The sequence below is a fragment of the Panulirus ornatus genome, chromosome 3 (assembly GCF_036320965.1).
Source record: "Panulirus ornatus isolate Po-2019 chromosome 3, ASM3632096v1, whole genome shotgun sequence".
NCBI classification, from domain to species: Eukaryota; Metazoa; Arthropoda; class Malacostraca; order Decapoda; family Palinuridae; genus Panulirus; species Panulirus ornatus.
This window is the reverse complement of record NC_092226.1, coordinates 71,492,546-71,518,011: the sequence shown is the minus strand read 5'-3', so window position 1 is coordinate 71,518,011 and position 25,466 is coordinate 71,492,546. Positions and strand designations below refer to the sequence as shown.

General features: G+C 48.2%; 1 protein-coding gene and 1 long non-coding RNA gene across 6 annotated transcripts in view; one reads left to right on the top strand and one right to left on the bottom strand.

Moving 5' to 3' along the window:
* LOC139763369 (uncharacterized) overlaps window positions 1–25,466 on the bottom strand; it is a 72,797-nt gene that overhangs the window by 19,164 nt on the left and 28,167 nt on the right. For 4 of the 5 annotated variants that reach the window (XR_011716112.1, XR_011716113.1, XR_011716109.1 and 1 more), the window contains exons 4-5: window positions 6,951–7,113; window positions 5,336–5,406 (exon numbers count right to left, since the gene is read on the bottom strand). This is a non-coding gene — a long non-coding RNA (uncharacterized lncRNA). The remainder of the gene's footprint in view (window positions 1–5,335; window positions 5,407–6,950; window positions 7,114–25,466) is intronic. The other variant, XR_011716110.1, reaches the window with a different exon arrangement.
* Window positions 12,543–23,514, top strand: LOC139763321 (uncharacterized). The gene is made up of 2 exons (XM_071689346.1): window positions 12,543–12,698; window positions 17,755–23,514. The coding sequence occupies exons 1-2, from the start codon at window positions 12,672–12,674 to the stop codon at window positions 23,512–23,514; spliced, it is 5,787 nt and encodes a 1,928-aa protein (XP_071545447.1). The 5' UTR covers window positions 12,543–12,671.

Here is a 25,466-nt window from a genome sequence, read left to right as displayed (position 1 = left end):
TATATATATGTATGTAGCATTTATGGATCTGGAGAAGGCATATGATAGAGTTGATAGAGATGCTCTGTGGAAGGTATTAAGAATATATGGTGTGGGAGGCAAGTTGTTAGAGCAGTGAAAAGTTTTTATTGAGGATGTAAGACGTGTACGTGTAGGAAGAGAGGAAAGTGATTGGTTCTCAGTGAATGTAGGTTTGCGGCAAAGGTGTGTGATGTCTCCATGGTTGTTTAATTTGTTTATGGATGGGGTTGTTAGGGAGGTGAATGCAAAAGTTTTGGAAAGAGGGGCAAGTATGCAGTCTGTTGTGAATGAGAGAGCTTGGGAGGTGAGTCAGTTGTTGTTCGCTGATGATACAGCGCTGGTGGCTGATTCGTGTGAGAAACTGCAGAAGCTGGTGACTGAGTTTGGTAAAGCGTGTGAAAGAAGAAAGCTGAGAGTAAATGTGAATAAGAGCAAGGTTATTAGGTACAATAGGGTTGAGGGACAAGTCAATTGGGAGGTAAGTTTGAATGGAGAAAAACTGGAGGAAGTGAAGTGTTTTAGATATCTGGGAGTGGATTTAGCAGCAGATGGAACCATGGAAGCAGAAGTGAATCATAGGGCAGGGGAGGGGGCGAAAGTTCTGGGAGTGTTGAAGAATGTGTGGAAGTCGAAAACATTATCTTGGAAAGCAAAAATGGGTATGTCTGAAGGAATAGTGGTTCCAACAATGTTATATGGTTGCAAGGCATGGGCTATGGATAGAATTGTGTGGAGGAGGGTGGATGTGCTGGAAATGAGATGTTTGAGGACAATATGTGGTGTGAGATGGTTTGATCGAGTAAGTAATAATAGGGTAGGAGAGATGTGTGGTAATAAAAAGAGTGTGGTTGAGAGAGCAGAAGAGGGTGTTTTGAAATGGTTTGGTTACATGGAGAGAATGAGCGAGGAAAGATTGACCAAGAGGATATATGTGTCAGAGGTGGAGGGAACGAGAAGTGGGAGACCAAATTGGAGGTGGAATGATGGAGTGAAAAAGATTTTGAGCGATCGGGGCCTGAATATACAGAAGGGTGAAAGGCATGCAAGAGAGTAAATTGGAACGATGTGATTTCCCGGGGTTGACGTGCTGTCAATGGATTAAACCAGGGCATGGAAAGGTCTGTGGGGCCTGGATGTGGAAAGGGAGCTGTGGTTTCAGTGCAATACACATGACAGCTAGAGACTGAGTGTGAACAAATGTGGCCTTTTAGTCTGTTCTTGGCACTGCCTCGCTAGTGGGGGGCATGCTATTTCGTGTGTGGAGGGTTGGTGACGAGAATGGATGAAGGCAGCAAGTATGGATATGTACATGTGTATATATGTATATGTCTGTGCATGTATATGTATGTATACATTGAAATGTATATGTGTTTAAGTGCGAGAAGGCATTCATGTGTATACATGTGTATGTGGGTGGGTTGGGCCATTCCTCATCAGTTTCCTTGCGCTACCTCGCAAACACGGGAGACGGCGGTTAAGTATAATAATATATATATATATATATATATATATATATATATAATAGTAATAATAATAATAATAATGATAATGATGGCAATACTACTATATTATCCCTGGGGATAGGGGAGAAAGAATACTTCCCACGTATTCCCTGCGTGTCGTAGAAGGCGACTAAAAGGGGAGGGAGCAGGGGGCTGGAAATCCTCCCCTCTTGTTTTTTTTTGATTTTCCAAAAGAAGGAACAGAGAACGAGGCCAGGTGAGGATATTCCCTCAGAGGCCCAGTCCTCTGTTCTTAACGCTACCTTGCTAACGCGGGAAATGGCGAATAGTATGAAAGAAATATATATATATATATATATATATATATATATATATATATATATATATATATATATATATATATGTGTGTGTGTGTGTGTGTGTGTGTGTGTGCATATGAGCGAACAGGCCATTTTTTTGTCTTTACTGGCGCTACCTCGCTGACACGGGAAACGGCGATCATAATAGTAGTAATAATAATAATAATAATGATAATGATGGCAATACTACTACTACTAATAATAATGATAATAATAATAACAGAAGTGAAAGCTGGGTAAAGGCAGTTGAAGTAACAGGTGGTACGACTGAACTTTGTTGAAATCCCAGACTCGCTTCCCGCTGGGTGGCGAGTGTAACACCATCCTGTCGGCCTCATGATAAATGTTCCATCTTTTACAGCGCCCTTCTTGCATACTTAACGCTTACGTCTTTGTACATGAAAGTTATGATTGTATGGGTTACATGCATGTCCGCCTATGGGTATTGCCCAGCCGCAACCTTGCCGGTAGCATGTCGAGGTGAGCTCAGTAGTACCAGTAGGCGGACGTGCATGTAGCGCTGCGATTGCGATCACATCGGTTGTAACGCGTTGGCAGGGCATACATGTAGCTGTTGTATCCTATCTTGGCCCGTGTTCTGGCTACCGATTTTTTTTTTCTCGGTTCCTGTTCCTTGATAATTAGTGCATCAGTGATGTGTAGGCGTCATGCCTTGTTCCCGGTGCAGTAGCCTTGTAGATTTAACAGCCGTCTCTCGTATGATGGTAGTGTTGTTCTTCCTACTAGGTCATGTAGGTAGAGAGCTCACAATCTTCTTGTTGACACTTGACTTCATAAACTGAGGTTGCTTGTTAGTTTCTGTAATGGATAACTAAGTTGACTTGGTTGTCTTGTGTTGTGTGGTTGATGTTTCTGAAGGCGATGTCTCGTAGCGAGCGTTCGTCTTGTCTTGTAAGCTTTAGACATCCGGCCGTAGTAGTATATTTTGTGCTGTGATGCTTGTGGTTTCTGCCGCTCTGAGCTTGTTTTGTAGGAGGTATTTAAGTTGTCTGTCGAGGTTGGAGTTCTTGTACCCGTTGTTACTGACTGTCAGTTGAATACGTTCTTTGCGGAATATATGTCAGTTAGGTGCAGTCTTGTATGCCACGCGTAACATAGCGGTAATAACTTCGATTCTTCAGGATTTGGGTTATTCTCTAGTTGCAGTTGATATCGGCCAAGATCTGATGGCTTCTTGTGAATGGAGGTTAGGTGGCCGTCATTGTTGCCATTCACCACGGTATTAACAAGGAACAACCAAAATTCAAACACCAGAACACGGGCCAAGACATCCTAGCATCGCGGTACGAACAAAGGGCGCGCAATGCTATGTGGATGCCCACCTAGATATTACCCAGCATCGCCCAGCTACAAGCTATCAATCGCTGCTCCACAGCTTTTACCTTACGTTCCTGGAGATGATACGAGCCAACCTCTGGTGGTAACTTACACAGCCTCCCCACTTCAGTGAAAAGAGATATTGGACATCAGACAATCAGGATATAATAATAATAATAATAATAATAATAATAATAATAATAATAATAATAATTATAAAATATCTGGGCACTTCAAACTACTACAGGGAGAGGGTGGAAAACTTCTCCGACGAGACTGCTCTGAGATACAACGTCGTTAAAGGTCTCGCTTTCACTCGCGCCAGAATCACGAAGTAGGCGGTAACACCGATTTATGTGGGTCTGAATCCCTCAGTCGCTCATTTGAACACCTCAGCAACATTAGGATTAAACGTTCTCGGGCGCTAGTTTAAACGCCTTATAAAACAAGTCGGTTTTATATCCTACAAGAGCCTATCTAAAAACAGGCGCGTCGGGTCATAAACTCCCCGGGCGCCAGTTCGTCATTCACGTCCGCCATATTAAATGCAGCAGCTTTGAACAAGGCCAGACACCTAATGTATTCAAACAGTCTTCGAATGACTCAGTCGCTGGAGTTAAAGATATTTCCGGTGTCTCGGCCTTGTTGCAAAGGCTGGCGAGGAATGTTAATGTCTAATATGCGCACCAGCCTGAACTGCCAACAGTTCATGTCTCTCTCCACGTAATTCCTGTTTGTGTATTACGGCGAGGGAGTTTTACACCGGTGCCGCCCCGTCTTAACCTTAACTTCCATGTATGAATGTATGTGTATGCACACACACAAATGCAACTGCACCGCTCGCAGGAAAACAAGAGGTTACATGTGCTCATATTAAGGATGTGCCACAATGACCACAACGCGTATGGCCCCCACAGTGTGGGCGGGTGCCACAATGACTACAACGGTACGGCCCCCACAGTGTGGGCGGGTGCTTTGGCGATTGGTCGGCCGCCCATCCTCACCGCGGACCACCTCCCCACGTACCGTTACCTCACTCTTACTCTCATTACCATTCTTCATCTCGATTCCCTTTCTCATTCTCGCTCTGATTCCCAAGCTGGCTCACTCTCATCCTCGCCCTCATTTTCAGTCTCGTTTCAAACCTAGCTCGAAAACTCACTCTTGCTCTTAACTCTCAAACTTATTTTCTTAAATCTATGTATTCTTTTCGACACATCATAATTCTCAAGTCTCATTCAAGTGTTCATGGTCAAACCTTGCTCTCTCTCCCTCTTGTCCTTGCTCAAACACACATTCTGACTCAATAATTACCATTCATGTACCGCCACGTCAAAATAAAAAGCGATTAAGCTATAATTTGAGTTGAAGCCAAGTCGCAAATCAAATCCTATCACAGCGTATCCAATGGCACTTTTTCAAGCGACAAATACCTCTCTCTTGCAGGTTTGGGCCGCTAATAGATCAATGAATTTACCTACAAATTCACATGTGAATTGTTACTTATGATTAAAAGATAATAGACCTGAAGACGACAAGAAAATCTCTTTCGATGCTAATATTATGGGGTACGAGGTGGTAACCTTTGTTTTTAAAACGCAAGTCAAGATACGATTCGACAGGTTCGTTCAGGGGAAAAAGTGCTCTTGTGTTTGGAACGGATTTCCATCGCAAGACAGTATTTGGAAATAAATTGGCAACATGAATTTGAAAAACGGATTTAGTTTCAATGTTGATTGGTTGGTCATTTTGGCTTTACATCTATCAACTGCGAGGGTCACTGAGAACGTCGAGTTATAACCAACGAAGTCGAACAGAATTACAACGCCTTCTTCTAGTGTTCAAGATAATTTCTAAGGCCAAACACGATATAGTATACACATACACCGACTTTTGTCTTAATGTTGGCTGGTTGCTTAGGTCTAAATAATATAATATAATAATAATAATAATAATAATAATAATAATAATAATAAAATAATAATAGTCTGGAGAATGGATCTGAGCGAATGTGGCCCTTTCTTCGTCTGTTCCTGGCGCTACCTCGCTAACGCAAGAAATAACGATTATCAATAACTAATAATAAAGTTACGGCAAATCTATGAATAAAGATACTTACCATTACGGCAAATCTATGATTAAAAAAAAACTTACCATAGTTACATGATCGCCTCTGGGAAGTATGACAGATGGTTCTTGGGGGTCGCGCAGCGTTATGACCGCTCCTGAGAGAAGAGAACCTTTCAGTATTCCCTGCAACGCGCTATGTTTTAAGATGGTGTAAGAATGATGTATATCAGGAAGTTTCTACAACTTAACACTTCCTGAATTATTATTGATCTTACTCGAAGCGGTCACTTAACTAGCCATAATCTCCATAATCTCATCCACCTGCTGTATCTTACTCATACACAAACAGCCAAGCGATTAATTTAAAAAATATTAAAAAAAAAGAAAAATAATCAACGCCACTTCCAAATAAAGAGCAAACAAGCAGAGAACTTCCAAGTGTGTACACTGCAAGACTATCATAATTTTTGTACTTTTATATTTCCTGTGATTATTGTTGCCAACCTGTATATTTTAGTACAATTATAATTTCTTTTGGTGTGTGTGTGTGTGTGTGTGTGTGTGTGTGTGAAGGGGTACATGAGAAACCTATCTTGTCGGCGCGCCGCCGGCCAAGGACACAGTTGCAGCAAGGCTGAACACACGAAGCAAGCAGGGCGTTAGGGCGTTCGCTGTCGTGCCGCGTACTCCATAACTCTCTAAACACTCGCTCCAGACCTGAAGTAACCTTATTTTTTCTTTTGCGCATTTTATGGAGGTTATGCTTTCAAGGCTATACTTACTACCACTAACTTGAGGACACACATGATATACAGTTCATCACTATGCAAGAGGGCTAACTGTATGACTAGGTTTTTTTTTTTTTTTTTGATATATAACCAGTTTTAAAGTGAATACGTCATGATAATTATGTACAAATGGTTAAATGAAATGGCGGAACACAAGGGGAGAACAATTTTCCCTTTCCAGTAGGGAAGTTTCCAGGGAGGAAGGCAAAGGGCTCTCCCGCATCCTACCCCCCCATTGAGCCAATATCTTAAGTCTGAGAAACTCGAAATTTTCGGTCCATCAACCTGACACTCTCCAGGGTAATAGACTACGTCACCTGTCGTTGATTAACAGATGAATCATGATTATACAACAATTAAGACAATAAGCATTAGTTAGGCTGTGACAGCCAAGAACAGATGAAATGTGTTTACCGGCGACATTTAAAAGTGTAAACATCAAAACAATATCCGTTAAACTTTGATGCTGTAAATAAATAAATAAAAAAAAAAAACCCGTCGCGTCCATGAAAGGAATTGAAGGATTCAGGGGTTTTTACTCAGAATACGTTGACATGGAATGTTCGGAAGGCACGCTACTCGGAAAACTTGTTACATAAATATATGTACACTATATATATATATATATATATATATATATATATATGAAAAACCCGAGAAAAACATTCCGATCCGAGATGAAATCTGAATTTCTTTTTTGCTATATCTAATTTGAAGCGACCACTGTCACATGTACGCCCAGACGCCCGTGGGTGTCCCACAGTGAGTCATTTTTGGCAAAGGATGTCTCCATTTCATCTTTCTCTAAAGCCTTTCATCCTCACGTATACGTACGTACCCCACCTTAAACCACACTCGTTCCTTAAGGGTGCCACCTGTCTACAGGCCAAAAGACAGTCTTCAACACTTACTACTTACGGTGAGATTTCCACGAAGAGAATCTCCGGCCGATATCCTGCACCGTAACATCGAGGGTTGAAATGCCTTTAACAGTCTTCAGTTCAACAGGGTCTTGGCTCCGATCACTCGTAACCATCCCCTGTTCTTCCAGAACACTCTGCCGAGTCAGGTCATCTGGTGATAGTAAAGAGAGTAATTAATGAAACGTATCAGAAAGCTGGACTAGAAGATGGTTCCCCTGCATTCCATACTATTTCTAACGAGGTATGCGGTTCGCTGAGGCAGTCAGTTGACCAAGCTTTTACTCGCAGATGGATGGAGCCCCATACACGAATTAATCAACTTGATCAACTCAAAGGTAAAAACGAAGTTAGAAGTTACATTTAATGGTATACCTAATAATAAATAAGCGAATTGGGTTAACATATGAAATCTGTCTATAGGTAAAATAAAAAATATATATATTCATCGTTGCAACAGTCAGTTATAGGTAATATACAAATAATGCAATAATAACAACTGTCTCTTTAAAATATAAATTCAGTTTAAGAAAGATATGGATTGAGATCCATGTTTCAAGCAGTATAAGGGATTAAAAGATCTAAAGTAGTGAAGCACTCGTAGAGAAATTGATGGCTTCTACTGTAACCACATAAGCTGATCAATGGAGAGCAGGCGACCGCCAGAGAGAAATTCACAACCTCCCGCGCTGCCAGCCAGAGCCGAGGTCATGCGGGAGGATGAGGGAAGCAGACTCACCACAAGAGAGAGAGAGAGAGAGAGAGAGAGAGAGAGAGAGAGAGAGAGAGAGAGAGAGAGAGAGAGAGAGAGAGAGAGAGAGAGAGAGAGAGAGAGAGAGAGAGAGATTTATCATACGCGTTAAGGAACAAACTTGTTATATTACAACATCGAGCACTCATATCACAACACACTCATACCTCATCTAGTCACGAGGGCAGCACAGAGTAGCACATGAGTAGCACAAGAGTAGCAAGTAGCAAAGGGGGATACCAGAAGCCTACTGGAGACTTAGAAATATCTCGAGTCCACTAGAATCAAAGTGTTCGCTGTTGGTACGGACGGACGGACGATGGAAAAAAAAACATGCCCTGAAACTTTGAACGTAAACAAAGAGGCAAATCTTGCTTATGGTTCAAGAAAAATGAAAACGTGAGCGAGTGTGCGCTATCAGGAAGACATTCGCGTGGCGAGAGCAGCAGCAGCAGCTGTCCAGTTCTACTTCTATTGGTCGTACGTCTGGCCTTCACGTAGTACGTCAACTGCCGCATTCAAAAGCTGAGTATCTGGATTTTTGCTCTACGTAGAGGCCCACTCGACACTATTCTCAACTCTACTCTTTCCGTCAAGGTTTCGTACTCTACCACCTACTTCCATCCGGGAATATGTTGAAATCCTTCGATAAAAATGTTGATATACATGCAGAGCTCATGAATATTGCTTCATAGGGTGTGAGGACTTTATATGAGGAAGTAAAGTGCGATAGTTTTCGAGTCTTGTAGTCGATGTAACACGCGCGCCCTCTCGGCCATATGATCATCACCGAGGAAGGCGAGGTATAGACATGACTCTTCCCTTGTCATTAGACACTATAACCTATCACACTCACCACCTGCTGAGAGCAACGGGGATATCTTCTTTACCGTGAGTTTCTTCGACTACCGCCTTGCCAGGTGTGTGTGTGTGTGTGTGTGTGTGTGTGTGTGTGTGTGTGTGTGTGTGTGTGTGTGTGTGTGTGGACGGCATAAAAAAATGTAAAATAAAGATGACGACCTTGTGTTTGTTGGGACAACCTGGCACCGCGTCGCATGATGACTTGTTCTTACCCTTATTCTCTGAGGGGATTTATTCACCGCTCAGAGAGACGCACACACACAAAAAAAGATTCCTGTGTTGCGAGGCTGCGACCGGTGTACTGTGTTTACATCTACGACTCTACAGAATCTTCGATCGATATTCTGCATGTACAGCAACCCCCTTGCCTGCCCTCTCTCTCAGAGTACCGCATGTTCAAGAAGCGTGTGCCGGGATTCGAGTGGTTCGATTCTCGTCGTTTTAATGAGTGCAGACACGGGGAGGAGGATGCGACAGAGGGCAGAAGTTCATGCTTCGGGCTGCTTCGACGCTGCTTCACCGTGATGCAATACGCAAGTTCATACATTCCGCGCTACAATTATAACGAAATCCCACACGACGGTGATGGCAAATCTTCCCTTCCTCACGACAGTTCACTTCGTGCTCGTCCGACATTAAGGAAGTACCCAAAAAACGTAATCATTTTGTCTAGATGCTGTCTTTGCTGTCACTGGTATATGCTGCTGCTGCTGCTGTCGTATGTGGATACGAATGTCGGTCCTTGCCTGGTGTAAGAAATAGTGCTTACGGGTGTTCCTTTGTCTTCACACACTAACTCTTGTCCTGGGATGAAAATATGAGAAAAAAAAAATAAATAAATGCTCCACACTGTATCTTGGGTGGAGTGCGTACCGGAATCCGGTAGACCACACCTCTCTATTACCTGTTCTCCCACCCACTCCTGCCTAGCCTTTCTCGCTCGTCTCCTGCCCATCACTAATTGTATAGTTCCTTCCGATGCTAACCATGTCAAAGTCTAAATCACCATTCCTGGATTCTATTTACATCTTTCGCACCAGTTATTTTCCAGCTGTAATAAGAAAATTACGTATGTACAGCGTCGCCAGATGGTTTGTTTACATCTTTGCACAGGCGTCGTGGCCAGGCGCATGCGAGAGAGAGAGAGAGAGAGAGAGAGAGAGAGAGAGAGAGAGAGAGAGAGAGAGAGAGAGAGAGAGGATGAGCCAGGAGGTCCTCCTGTTATTTCTCATGGCGGTCATGCTCCATTCGCTGGGGATGCTGTTGACCAAGACCTTACCCGTGAGCGGCCGATGACATTATAACCCTTGTCCATTACGCGAAAGGAATGTCCGAAGGCATTCGCATTTTTCCGTCCCGTCATCGTGCGCTTCTGAAGACTCTCTCTCTCTCTCTCTCTCGTAGGCAGGCAGGACACGCAGTCCACGGCGAGAGCGGGTTACGCTTTCATCTCCCCTTTTTCTCGCCCTTTATCTATTCAGTTCTCTAAGATCATGACTGATACGCGGGACGCTTCCGCCATTTCGTATTTTCCGATTCGATTTGTGCCTGCATCACTGGCTAGTTTTGTCGTGCACCCCCCCATGCTCATCCCGTGGGCGGTAGCGCAAAAGGATGACAACAGATCGCAGAGTCTGGTCCTCGGTCCAGACCCCCCCACCTCCCCAGTGGTGTACAATAACCCCTCCACCTCCCAACTGATGGTTTTCGACATTTTCCGTAGACCCCTTTTGAGCACGAAGGTGCGGGCCTTTGGCATGTCTTTTGACCCGACCCTTATGAGGTCAGAGACCATACCTCCATACTCAAGGGTCGTAAAGTCGTGCTCGAGGGTCGTACTTCCGTACTCATGACAAGACTGATCAAACAACTGTATTACCGCCTATTCCCGCGCCTATAACCCGTCCAGCCACAGTAACCAAACCCAGAGCCATCAACATAGACCACGTACGCTCCACACACACACACACACACACACACACACACACACACACAGAGCCAAGCGTCTGGCCAACAGCTGCCTGTCTGCTGGAAGGGGCAGCAGCCAACTGCTGCCTGTCTGCTGAATGAAAAAAAGGAACACCCGTTGAAACCGGGACATGATGACCTGTTGATAATGACACTCCTTAAGAAGAGCGAGGTCGCTTTGTGGTCCGGAACACACACACACACACACACCCACACTGGTCTTAATCAACGGCCCGTGAACAACTACACTGTTACAACTACGGTCTCCCGAGAGATGACATGATCTAATCAAGGTCAAATACCAGTTTAACTTGATCCGTGGAATACCGTGGACCTCTCGACCGACGAAGAAAGAGATAATCAAGTAACTCTTTTTTTCCCCTCTCTGAAGTGATTCAGATCATGGTATACATATCAAATGTTAAAGTCTTATCATCAGGATACGTAGAGAGATCTGCAGGCAAAACAAAACCTGGAGAACCTGTGAAGGTATTCCAAAGGTCGAATGGAAAATAAGTGGTCTTCCTGTTATCTGGTCATAAACAAATGACTTACGGTAATCAACGGGTTGTGTGTGGTGTGTGTGTGTGTGCGTGATCGGCTCGTCGGTAAAGTTCAATTATGCAAACGGAAGTTCCCAATAAAAGGCCGTAGGTCACTTCTGTCCTCACCGTGCCCATGAATTAGAATGATCCCGAATGCAAAACATACATGAGGGGGTCTAATAATGCCAAAGCCACCTCCTGGTCTGCACACCTTGATCACCCGGAGTTAAGATTCCTGTTCCTTGAAGATACTGGGACTAGTTAGGGGAGGTCTATTGTGACGAGGGCAATCGAAGTTTCCTGTTCATAGATGTATATGTATATGTGATTATTACACGAAAGTGCACCTGGGAACTTATTGTGTTTCATTTTCCCCCGTGGACTCATAGGAATATATATATAGTTTTTCATATATACAGAACGAGTTTAAGTCTTTAAGAAAAATATCAAGGAAATTCTCTCTCTCTGGTAACGAGGTTATTGCCAACTTTCACCAGGTAGATAGGTACGGGTACAGGTGGGTAAATCTACCAGTAAATCTACTACTATACATGTAGCTTCGACGATCCTCTCCACACACAGGAGCAGGGAGAGCATGGGATCCTTTGGAGATGGGGAAGGATCCTCAACGAGACGTGAGTCTCTCTCTCTCTCTCTCTCTCTCTCTCTCTCTGAAGTTATCGCTGACCAAATATTCGGGAATACTGACTACTTGATCTTCACACTCTGGCGGTCTATAATCTTCTGTCGACCATAATTAACGTGGTGGCCCGCGAATGAATTAAAAGAAAAAAAAGAAAAAAAAAAAAGCGCATCTCCATGTAGCATCTCAAGGCCTAGGAGAAGTGTGTGATGTATCAGTGAGACGGTCGCCAGTACGCGGCCTCTCCCTTAAATACTCCCCACCACACTCTCCCACTATGTCATCAGTATCATCTATACAGCAAATGCTATGGCACTGCAATCTGTCAGTGACTTCTTATAGCTGGGAATCTGCCATATCCCAACCTTCCCAAAACTCGTAGCCCGAGCCCTGGGTTCGATTCCCATATTTTTCTTTTCTTACTACAGCAATAAACTCTGGGTTAAAACGAAACATCCTATTTTTTCTTCGAAAAAAAAAATCGAGGTTTTTCGAAACATAGTCGATATTAAAGTGACATTAAAAAATCGAAACTGGAATTTGAAATCCCATTCTATCACATCATATTGATCAATGCAAATGAAGCTGAGTCGAACCTAGCCAGAAAAAAAAGGAGAAAAAAACCCTTGTCGCCTATTCTGGCAATCCTGACTCTGTTTTAGGATGCAGCCTTTCTGTTTTTTTCTGGCAACAGTTGCCTCATATAACGTTGGCATTAGCCAAATAACACCAGGCCACTGTCGGGTGAATTATCACAGCTGGCAACAGGGGTATGAGGGTATATATATATACACTCTGTGGACAGGCTTGGCACTCCAGTACCTACCTGGGAGTGCACTGCCCAGTGTCCCAGTGCCCTTTTGGGTGCTCAGTGCCATTTGAATTGTGGTCGCCAGCGAGTACGTTCGCCAGCGATCTGCTCGCATCGGACCGGAAGCCCAAACATGGCCGCCTACGCGATTTGTCTAGGGGTGAGTGGTTCTCCCCCCCCCTGACCTACTGTGGTGTATCAGGAGGTGGGGTGAGTGGTGGTGGGGGGAGTTGGGAGGGGTGTGGCTTGGTTTACACATATATATGCAAAGTAGAAAAGAACCTTAGCCCTCGGCCTCACACTCCAGTAACTTCTATTCACACATATCCCAACCCTTAAGAAATACAACGCCGACAAAACACATACACACAATAACATCCCGACGAGCATTAGATAAACAACGTCCCAAGTCGGTCTTAAACTCCAATCCACCAGACACACACACACACACACACACACACACACACACATCAGAAACCACACTACCCAGACAAACACGAGTCATCTCCCGCTTACCCTCTGGGGATCACCCATCAATACAACACCACAAACATCGTTTCAACACATCCCAAGACCCTTAAATGCCTGTGATGCAATTGTCATAAAGACACAGAAACACTTACTACCCAACTGCCCTGTAATCTCTGCACACACACATCACAACGCTTCAGGACCTGTGGACGTGGTTAGCTTCCTGGGTGCTGCAGGAGCCTCATAAGGATAAAGGGTAATCCTAAAGCAGGAAGGTAATATATATATATATATATATATATATATATATATATATATATATATATATATATATATATATATATATATATACACACACACAACATTCACATGTAAATCAATCTGCACAGTTATACCCTTGCGCGCCCGAGAATCGAACCCAAGATTCTAGGAAGTAGAGGCGGACAGTAAGTACCTCTGGACCACTGATTGGACAACACCGGCCACTCAGGCACTGATATCTACAGGTCTAGAGACCCGCCCACTCCCTGTGATCCTGCTGGGGTGTGTGGCAAGCCGCCCACTCTCTGGTCCTAATCAGTGGTACGCTGTCCTCCTCGCTGTTTCTCAGTAGCCGGGGTTCGACCCTCGGACGCGCAGAGGTAAAAGTGTTTCAGGACTCTAGTTTTACACGTAATGTTCGGATAAAGGGAAAGGGTCTGAATAACTTCTCTCTCTCTGTCTTCTTAAGTTATGAATACTTGGCCTATAACAATAGACCACAACTTTTTCATGGTCGTGTTATACAACTGTGAACGTTCATCATGAGTTACCGATGAATGAAAGGAATGAACGGGTCCATGAATACTGGACTTGCTGACTCTCCGTGGGTCGATACTCATCATACACCCATACCTCATGGCTGGGTTGTACTCATCGCTGGATCGTACTCATGACTAGGGTCGTACTCATGATTGGATCGTGTTCATGGTCGTACTCATGATTGGATCGTGTTCATGGTCGTACTCATGATTGGATCGTGTTCATGGTCGTACTCATGATTGGATCGTGTTCATGGTCGTACTCATGATTGGATCGTGTTCATGGTCGTACTCATGATTGGATCGTGTTCATTGTCTTGATCGCACTCATGATTAGATCGTGTTCATGGTCGTACTCATGATTGGATCGTGTTCATGGTCGTACTCATGATTGGATCGTGTTCATGGTCGTACTCATGATTGGATCGTGTTCATGGTCGTACTCATGATTGGATCGTGTTCATGGTCGTACTCATGACTGGACCGTGTTCATGGTCGTACTCATGATTGGATCGTGTTCATGGTCGTACTCATGATTGGATCGTGTTCATGGTCGTACTCATGATTGGATCGTGTTCATTGTCTTGATCGCACTCATGATTAGATCATTCTGATTACTGATTCGTACTCATGGCTGCGTCGCACTCATAACTGGCCCGCATTCGTGACCACGTCGTACTCATCTGTGACCAAGTTACTGTCTGACAGTGCCCTACTTTACTGACAGTGCCATACCTTATCGACAGTGCCCTAAGTTACTGACAGTGTCATACCTTGCCGACAGTGCCCTGACTTACCGACAGTGTCATACCTTACAGACAGTGCCCTAACTTACCGACAGTGTCATACCTTGCCGACAGTGCCCTGACTTACCGACAGTGTCATACCTTGCCGACAGTGCCCTAACTTACTGACAGTGCCATACCTTACCGACAGTGCCCTAACTTACCGACAGTGTCATACCTTGCCGACAGTGCCCTAACTTACTGACAGTGTCATACCTTACCGACAGTGCCCTAACTTACCGACAGTGTCATACCTTGCCGACAGTGCCCTAACTTACTGACAGTGCCATACCTTACTGACAATGTCATATCTTACTGTCTGAGTGCCCTACCTAACTGACAGTGCCATACCTTACTAACAGTGCCCTACCTAACTGACAGTGCCATACCTTACAAACAGTGCCCTACCTAACTGACAGTGTCCTACATTTCTGCCTGGCAGTGTCACTACCGTACTGTCGGACAGTGTCTTACGCTACGGGTGGACAGTGTCGTACATCGGTAATGACCGGACATCAGATGGCATGTGACGTCATAACTAAGCTGTCAGCTGGCCTCCCTAACAACACTGCTCGTCATCAGCTGATCGACAACAACAATGACATATAAACCTCGTTACACTCGCTATGGAGTCCGGAGGAAACAACCAGTTTATCAATTAATAATATGCAGTCTCCAGGGACAAAAAAAAAAAAAAAAAAAATTCAGGTTACCTTTGGTATTTGCGAAGCCTAAACTCGTTAAGTAGCTACAGAAAAACTGGTTTCCTCGCCGCCCAAGGTTTCCTAGTTTGAATAACGTGGGCGTTTTTATTCTGTCACACACACACACACACACACACACACACACACACGGACAAGATATAACGCAATACGATAAATCAATGATATGAATAATGAAGGTGTGAATGTGAACGTCATGCACGTTGAAAAAAGATGAATCATGTCTGACAAAGTTCAAAGAAATGGGGGGATGGGGGTATGGGAGCCCCCAAACGAGCGTCGTAAAATTCCCTCCCCCGTACAGTAAGAATATGTGATATGCATCAGGGAACGGAGACTGAAAAACAATGAAGAAATAATAATAATAAAAAAAAAATGGAAGAAACCAGAGGCGAAAAATACATACCACAGAAATGCAGGTTACACCCCACAGAAATTATTTTAATATCTCCCTGTGCTCCATATATCTCTACATCAACCTAGTATAACCTGGACCTTCGACTATAAAACATGACCGGAAAGTAACACAAGACGGTCAGAGTAACGCTACACACACACACACACACACACATATATATATATATATATATATATATATATATATATATATATATATATATATATATATATATATATATGATTATGACACGAAAGTGCACTCGGGAACTTATCGTGTTTCATTTCCCATGTGGACTCAAAGGAATATCTAGACCACGCGCAAAATTTGTGATCCTTTCCAATATATATATATATATATATATATATATATATATATATATATATATATATATATAATCTTTTTCTGCACAAAGCATTCACATACACGTGTTCGTTCTGAAAAAAAAATAACCCAACGCCAACACCTCGATATTACGGTATTCGCTAACGCGGGCGTTGTCAGATCGGTGTGTTAAATGACATGAAGAAACTGCTGTTTTTTTTTTTCCCCATTCTCAATGTAGGTCTGAAACTGGTTTATCCCTTCGTATGAACGCACAAGCAAGAACACACGAGAAGCAAACTCCCACACACACACACACACACACACAGACATACACGCTCATGGGCTATGACTCACGAATGGGGTTGTATGTTGCTAGTATTATAACAACTTTTATGAAACGGATCCTTGGGTTATAACCCTAAGGACCCTAACCACCCCCTTATGTGTGATCACGCCGTTCCAAGGTTGCGCTATACTCCGATGCAGGGAAAGGGTGGACCCCCATTAGGCGAGTTCTTTTCTTTTTTTTACTGTGTTCTGTTCTGTCAACAACACTTACAATGGTATAGAACACGGCCTCAAATTCTATATCAATTCAAATCGTAGCTTCAAAATAAAAAGTTCTTACATCTACAATCACGGCTTGTAGATGTAAAGACAGCCTCGTCGAGGCCCTTCGTGCTCCACAAGAGCCCATCTTACCCTGCGTGGGATGCGAACCCACGCCCACCCACAGAAAACGGTCCCATATTGTTGGTAGACTGATGTAACCTGACTGTCGTACCTTATTGTTTATTAAGGTTATGAGTGAGGTCACGGTGTGTGTGTGTGTGTGTGTGTGTGTGTGTGTGTGTGTGTGTGTGTGTGTGTGTGTGTGTGTGTGTGTGTGATTCTGGCTTGGATCGTCTCATATACAAGTACCTGAAAATCCCTTTGTCCGGTTCACTATAGCCTTTACCTATCACTGATCAATCATTAGGGTGTAGTCTATGGAAGTGAGGTGGACTGGTCATAGTGAATCAATCTAAATGCGTATAATTAAGGAAATCCAAGACAGAATTAAACAATTACTGCAACTCATTACCCCATAAAAATTGTAACTGGCTTGAGTCGTAGTAAATTCAAATATATTTTAGCCATGTAGCCATCATCAACTCATCAAGTGTATGAAAACTATTTGTGAAACAGGTCTTTCGTAAACGTTAAAACATTTGCCAACGTCTCTATAGGCTTGCTCAAATTTATGAATGACCGACTCGCAAAGTTCAGAACCAATCAAGGAACACGCTTTAACTGGAAAAAAAAATGTAAATACTATGGCATGGCGGAATGTTAAAGAGTCATCCAAGGTGGAGTTAGTGGAGAAGCGAGAACCAGAGAGAGTTTGTCAACGGGAGAGATAGTAATATTAGCGTCAGAAGGTGTTTGAGACACCCTTAGCTAGAGACCAGGAAGACCTGTCAGTAGATGAGGAGGAGAGGTTATTCCACTAGTGCCCAATGTAGCCAACTTTCCAGCAATGTTTATGTAGATAGTTCACGGAATGTCTGTCTCAAGACGCTATCTGATGCTAAATGCCATTAACAAATAAAAGGTATGAGCTATTTCATTAATGGCTTTTGATGAGATTTTCTACGAGCCTGGTGAAAGAACACGAATTGCTCTTAAGTCTTCAACTGGATTCAAGTCCTTTCCTTTTTCTATGTCATTCCAGGCACTGCTGGCGGTAATATCCTTGACCGCAGCCGCTCCTGGAACCTTCTTCCTTCGTCGGAGATACTTCCCCGCGCCTCATTTGGTCACGAGAAGGGCACGAGCAGCAGAGTCTTCATCTGGAGAAGATGGTGGCACCAAATTCTTGGATGATGCTACTGGCATGCCAGCAAGTGCCCCCAGAGCGCTTCCAGCACCCTTGGTAGGGGTCACTTCAGCCGACATCCCAGGAGTCCTCTTCAAGACAGACTCAGTGTACCATATGCAGTCTCCTTCAGGAGTCCAGGTTTCCAGAGCAAGGGCGTCCACGGAGGCTGCTGTTCCAGTTGCCACTTCTGGAGCTCCTCTACAGGCTTCGGCTGAGCCACAACCCGAGGTGAATAGGGAAGCTACTTATCCTGTCATCGCCGGTGGGGCCAGCTTGGTTGACGATCCAGTACCGGCCACTGGAGGCATTCTGGATGGTGCCCCTACGACTCCACCAGAGATTCATTTCCAGAAACCCATAGTAGCCTCAGCATCCACCACTGGAGTTGCACCTGCTCCCACCAAGCCCCTGAAACATGATGGAGCACTTGCCTCTGTCGCTCCCTCACAATACAGCCCAGCGTCACTCTCTAGGGCCCCTTTGAAGGCTGAGCCAGCAAGTGCTCCTGGGGTTCCTAAAGAGGCTGCTCCTGCAGGTACTTCTGAGATCTTCCAGCCGCCTGTTTCAGGAGACCAGGCACCCGTTTCTGTGGCTCCCTTGAAAACGCCCTCGGGATCTCTGGCGGCCTCTGGGGTCTCTTCGAAGTCTTCTGCAGCGGTAACAACCTGGACCCCGACGCCGGCTAACATAGTCCTCGAAGTGCCGAAATACGAAGCCAACTTAACACCAGCGCCTGGCTTAGCAGCTGGTCCAGCACCGGCGCCTGAAGCCCCCTTAGCTGCTGGTCCAGCACCTGCACCTGGCTTAGTAGCTGGTCCAGCACCTGCTCCTGGCTTAGCAGCTGTTACAGCACCTGCGCCTGAAGCCCCGTTAGCTGCTGGTCCAGCACCTGCTCCCGGCTTAGCAGCTGTTCCAGCACCTGCGCCTGAAGCCCCCTTAGCTGCTGGTCCAGCACCTGCGCTTGGCTTAGCAGCTGGTCCAACACCTGCGCCTGGAACGCCCTTAGCTGCTGGTCCAGCACCGCCTGGCTTAGCAGCTTCTCCAGCACCTACGCCTGGCTTAGCAGCTGGTCCAGCACCTGCGCCTGGCTTAGCACCTTATCCAGCACCTACGCCTAGCTTAGCAGCTGGTACAGCACCTGCGCCTGGTTTAGCAGCTGGTCCAGCACCTGCATCTGGCTTAGCAGCTCTTCCAACACCTACGCCTGGCTTAGCAGCTGGTTCAGCACCTACGCCTGGCTTAGAAGCTGGTCCAATAACTGCGCCTGGCTTAGCAGCTGGCCCAGCACCTGCGCCTGGCTTAGCCCTCTCAGCAGCTGGTCAAGCACCTGCTCCTGGAGCCCTCTCAGCAGCTGGTCCAGCACCTGCACCTGGCTTAACAACTGATCCAGCACCAGCTACTGGCTTAGCAGCTGGTCCAGCAGCTGCACCTAGCTTAGCAGCTGGTCCAGCACCTGCGCCTGGAACCCCCTCAGCAGCTGGTTCAGCACCTGCGCCTAGCTTAGCACCTTATCCAGCACCTACGCCTGGCTTAGCAGCTGGGCCAGCACCTGCGCCTGGCTTAGCAGCTGGTCCAGCACCTGCACCTGGCTTAGCAGCTGGTCCAACACCTACGCCTGGCTTAGCAGCTGGTGCAGCACCTACGCCTAGCTTAGAAGCTGGTCCAAAACCTGCGCCTGGCTTAGCAGCTGGCCTAGCACCTGCGCTTGGCTTAGCCCTCTCAGCAGCTGGTCCAGCACCTGCTCCTGGAGCCCTCTCAGCAGCTGGTCCAGCACCTGCACCTAGCTTAACAACTGATCCAGCACCAGCTCCTGGCTCAGCAGCTGGTCCAGCACTTTCTCCTGGAGCCCTCTCAGCAGCTGGTCCAGCACCTGCACCTGGCTTAACAACTGATCCAGCACCAGCTACTGGCTTAGCAGCTGGTCCAGCACTTTCTCCTGGAGCCCTCTCAGCAGCTGGTCCAGCACCTGCGCCTAGCTTAGCAGCTGGTCCAGCACCTGCGCCTGGAACCCCCTCAGCAGCTGGTTCAGCACCTGCGCCTAGCTTAGCACCTTATCCAGCACCTGCGCCTGGCTTAGCAGCTGGACCAGCACCTGCGCCTGGCTTAGCAGCTGGTCCAACATCTGCGCCTGGCTTTGCAGCTGATCCAGCACCTGCGCCTGGCTTAGCAGCTAGTCCAGCACATGCGCCTGGAACCCCCTCAGCAGCTGGTCCAGCACCTGCGCCTAGCTTAGCAGCTGGACCAGCACCTGCGCCCGGAACCCCCTCAGCAGCTGGTCCAGCACCTGCGCCTAGCTTAGCAGCTTATCCAACACCTGCTGCTGGAGCCCCCTCAGCCGTTGATCCAGCACCTGCACCTAGCTTAGCAGTTGGTCCAGCACCTGCGCCTGGAACCCCCTCAGCAGGTGGTTCAGCACCTGCGCCTAGCTCAGCACCTTATCCAGCACCTGCGCCTGGCTTAGCAGCTGGACCAGCACCTGCGCCTGGCTTAGCAGCTGATCCAGCACCTGCGCCTAGCTTAGCAGCTAGTCCAGCCCCTGCACCTGCAGCCCCTTCAGCAGCTGATCCAGCACCTGCGCCTGGTTTGGCAGCTGGTCCAGCACCTGCTCCTGGAGCCCCTTTAGCAGTTGGTCCAGTACCTGCACCTGGCTCAGCAACTGATCCAGCACCTGCGCCTAGCTTAGCAGCTGGACCAGCACCTGCGCCTGGAATCCCCTCAGCAGCTGGCCCAGCGCCTGCTCCTGGAGCCCCCTCAGCAACTGGTCCAGCACCTGCGCCTAGCTTAGTAGCTTATCCAGCACCTGCAGCTGGAGTCCCCTCAGCAGTTGGTCCAGCACCTGCACCTAGCTTAGCAGCTGGACCAGCACCTGCGCCTGGAACCCCCTCAGCAGCTGGTTCAGCATTTGCGCCTAGCTTAGCACCTTATCCAGCACCTGCTGCTGGAGCCCCCTCATCAGTTGGTCCAGCACCTGCGCCTGGAGCCCCCTTAGCAGCTGATCCAGCACCTGCGCCTGGAGATCCCTCAGCAGCTGGACCAGCACCTGCACCTGCGCCTGGATTAGCAGCTGGACCAACACCTGCGAATGGAACCCCCTTAGCAGCTGGTGAGGCAACTGCGCCTGGAGCCCCCTCAGCAACTGATCCAGCAACTGCGCCTAGCTTAGCAGCTTATCCAGCATCTACTGCTGGAGCCCCCTCAGCAGTTGGTCCAGCACCTGCGGCTGGAGCCCCCTTAGCAGCAGCTGATCCAGCAGCACCTGCGGCTGGAGCCCCCTTAGCAGCTGATCCAGCAGCACCTGCGGCTGGAGCCCCCTTAGCAGCAGCTGATCCAGCAGCACCTGCGGATGGAGCCCCCTTAGCAGCAGCTGGTCCAGCAGCACCTGCGGCTGGAGCCCCCTTAGCAGCAGCTGATCCAGCAACACCTGCGACTGGAGCCCCCTTAGCAGCAGCTGATCCAGCAACACCTGCGGCTGAAGCCCCCTTAGCAGCAGCTGATCCAGCAGCACCTGCGGCTGGAGCCCCCTTAGCAGCACTTGATCCAGCAGCACCTGCGGCTGGAGCCCCCTTAGCAGCAGCTGGTCCAGGAACACCTGCGGCTGGAGCCCCCTTAGCAGCAGCTGGTCCAGGAACACCTGCGGCTGGGGCCCCCTTAGCAGCAGCTGGTCCAGGAACACCTGCGGCTGGGGCCCCCTTAGCAGCAGCTGATCCAGCAGCACCTGCGGCTGGAGCCCCCTCAGCAGCAGCTGGTCCAGGAACACCTGCGGCTGGAGCCCCCTTAGCAGCAGCTGGTCCAGGAACACCTGCGGCTGGAGCCCCCTCAGCAGCAGCTGATCCAGCAGCACCTGCGGCTGGAGCCCCCTCAGCAGCAGCTGGTCCAGGAACACCTGCGGCTGGAGCCCCCTTAGCAGCAGCTGGTCCAGGAACACCTGCGGCTGGGGCCCCCTTAGCAGCAGCTGGTCCAGGAACACCTGCGGCTGGGGCCCCCTTAGCAGCAGCTGGTCCAGGAACACCTGCGGCTGGGGCCCCCTCAGCAGCAGCTGGTCCAGGAACACCTGCGGCTGGAGCCCCCTTAGCAGCAGCTGGTCCAGGAACACCTGCGGCTGGAGCCCCCTTAGCAGCAGCTGGTCCAGCAGCACCTGCGGCTGGGGCCCCCTTAGCACCAGCTGGTCCAGCAGCACCTGCGGCTGGAGCCCCCTTAGCAGCAGCTGGTCCAGCAGCACCTGCGGCTGGAGCCCCCTTAGCAGCAGCTGGTCCAGCAGCACCTGCGGCTGGAGCCCCCTCAGCAGCAGCTGGTCCAGGAACACCTGCGGCTGGAGCCCCCTTAGCAGCAGCTGGTCCAGGAACACCTGCGGCTGGGGCCCCCTTAGCAGCAGCTGGTCCAGGAACACCTGCGGCTGGGGCCCCCTTAGCAGCAGCTGGTCCAGGAACACCTGCGGCTGGGGCCCCCTCAGCAGCAGCTGGTCCAGGAACACCTGCGGCTGGAGCCCCCTTAGCAGCAGCTGGTCCAGGAACACCTGCGGCTGGAGCCCCCTTAGCAGCAGCTGGTCCAGCAGCACCTGCGGCTGGGGCCCCCTTAGCACCAGCTGGTCCAGCAGCACCTGCGGCTGGAGCCCCCTTAGCAGCAGCTGGTCCAGCAGCACCTGCCTCGCAAGTACAGCTGCAGGCTGACTCACCAGCTTTGCCTGGGGTTCCCCCAGGGGCCACGCCAGGGATGCCCTCACGGTACGCCCCTGGGAACCCACTGGTGTCCGTGGAGGCCGCCCTAGCGCCCACCTCAGACGACTCCTCGGAGGCTGCTGACCAGCCGTCATCCTCCGGGCCCACCGTGGCGGCTTACCGACCACAGGTCTCCGGGGGTCTCCTGGAAGCCCAGCAACCCTCCGTCTTCCAGGCGCCTCTGGAATCTGGCCTGCCACTCGCCGAAGGGGCATCTCCAACAGCCGTGCCTGAGGCTCCCTTACCGGCTGCCGCTCCTCCAACAGCCGTGCCTGAGGCTCCCTTAACGGCTCCTTCTCCTCCTCCAACAGCCGTGCCTGAAGCTCCTTTACCGGTTGCAGCTCCTCCAACAGTCATGCCTGAAGCTCCCTTACTGGCTGCTGCTCCTCCAGCCATGCCTGAGGCTCCCTTAATGCCTCCTGCTCCTCCAGCCATGCCTGAGGCTCCCTTAATGCCTCCTGCTCCTCCAGCCATGCCTGAGGCTCCCTTTATGCCTCCTACTTATCCAGTCATGCCTGAGGCTCCCTTAATGCCTCCTACTCCTCCAGCTATGCCTGAGGCTCCCTTAATGCCTCCTGCTCCTCCAGCCATGCCTGAGGCTCCCTTATTGCCTCCTGCTCCTCCAGCCATGCCTGAAGCTCCCTTAATGCCTCCTGCTCCTCCAGCAGCCATGCCTGAGGCTCCCTTAATGCCTCCTGCTCCTCCAACAGCCATGCCTGAAGCTCCCTTAATGCCTCCTGCTCCTCCAACAGCCATGCCTGAGGCGCCCTTAGCGGCTGCTGCTCCTCCAACAGCTATGCCTGAGGCTCCCTTAATGCCTCCTGCTCCTCCAACAGCCATGCCTGAGGCTCCCTTAGCGGCTGCTGCTCCTCCAACAGCTATGCCTGAGGCTCCCTAAATGCCTCCTGCTCCTCCAACAGCCATGCCTGAGGCGCCCTTAGCGGCTGCTGCTCCTCCAACAGCTATGCCTGAGGCTCCCTTAATGCCTCCTGCTCCTCCAGCAGCCATGCCTGAGGCTCCCTTAGCGGCTGCTGCTGCTGCTCCACCTCCTTCGCCCTCGAGCCCTGCGGGATCCGTGCTGGCCGACACCCCGGAGGGCCTCTCATACCTTACCCCGGCAGCCAACCAAGCTCCCCAGCAGGAGCCCTACTCGAGCAACACCTCGCTGGAGGACGACTGTGAAGACGACGATTAGCTCCCTCTCTTTCTTTCCTCCCCATCCCCCATGAACGACTGATGCCAGACCAGCCTTCAGACCGAAGGGGGAACGACACCCTCCTGCGCTGCTCTCACCTACCGACTGGTCCACCGAGGCTTTGGTGTACGGATCGTACATACGACGCCGTCGCAACGCCATCGGGTACGTCGGCACGGAACCAAGGCATCGCAAGACGAAGAAGTGTCTAGTCTCTTTTTGATTGGCAGAGTACATAGGTGTGGTGGAGTGCATCCCATGAATGGGTGTGGAGAATCGACCCCATGAGTGGGTATGAGGGGATTCCATACGAGAATCGACCCCTACAAGTGGTCATGGGGGAGTCGACCTCATTATATGACTATAGGAGAATCGACCCCTACAAGTGGTCATGGGGAATCGAACACCATTATATGAGTATAGGAGAATCGACCCCTACAAGTGATTATGGGGGAGTCGAACCTCATTATATGAGTATAGGAGAATCGACCCCTACAAGTGGTTATGGGGGAGTCGAACCCCATTATATGAGCATAGGAGAATCGACCCAAGTCACAGAAGGTTACATGATAGATGAAGTGACCTATCCTAAAGAGGATTAATGTAATCTCATGCAAACGAATTACGACTAACCCAACCCTCTGCAACAGCTTGTTAAGTTTACATTGCTCTCCTGTGTGGCTGATCATAAGGGCGCATCATCCAGACTCTACTAGTCTACCGTCACCCGTGTCTGGATGCTCTCATCCACTCTCGCTTCTCGTCTGTCATCCACGCTCTCTCTCTCTCTCTCTCTCTCTCTCTCTCTCTCTCTCTCTCTCTCTCTCTCTCTCTCTCTCTCTCTCTAATCTACTCCCTCGCCTCGCTTCCCCTTCATCCACTCTCTTCCTCCTCCTCTTCTCATCCTATTCATCCACTCTCATTCGCTCCCCGTCCCTCTCATCCACCCCTCCTTCCTCTTATCCACTCTTTAACTCGCCCCAATTCCTTTCATCCACTATCACCAGCCCGCCCCAGTCCCTCTCATCCACTCTCACTCGCTCCCGTCATCCAACCTCGCTATAAAAACCAGTATTTTTCAATACATTCATCCAATTGCCTTTCAGCATCGGATTTAATAAAAATTGACAAAAAAAAAAAAAGTTTGTAAACAAACATGTAAATTCATTTACCTACCAGTTCAAGCCTCCATGACCTGAGATATAAATTCCGTAAATATAATCTGTCTCTAATACAAGTTTCAATGATTTCTTTTTACCTCTTGTAAATAGTCATAAAACCAGACGCAGTACGAAATCCGAGGCTGGTAGGAGCACTCAAAATGTCAAGACTTTCAAGACTGCTGCCCAAAAATATGTCAAACCTATCTAAATATATTCTAATCAAATTCTACACGCTCGTATACAACATTTCTACCCAGAGTGTACCAGAAAGTGTATCATAAGGTAAAAGGATTACGATGAATATAAAAAAAAAAAACATGACTACATAACTGAAAATAACCTTCACTCGAAAATGTATAAATCATAATGCAATCAAGAGCTAAGTGATAATATCTGATAAGTCATTCATGTTTAATTAAGTGAACAGAAAGGCTGTAGGCAGTAATAATCCGTTACATAATGAGGGATGATAAATGCAAGACTGCAAACACT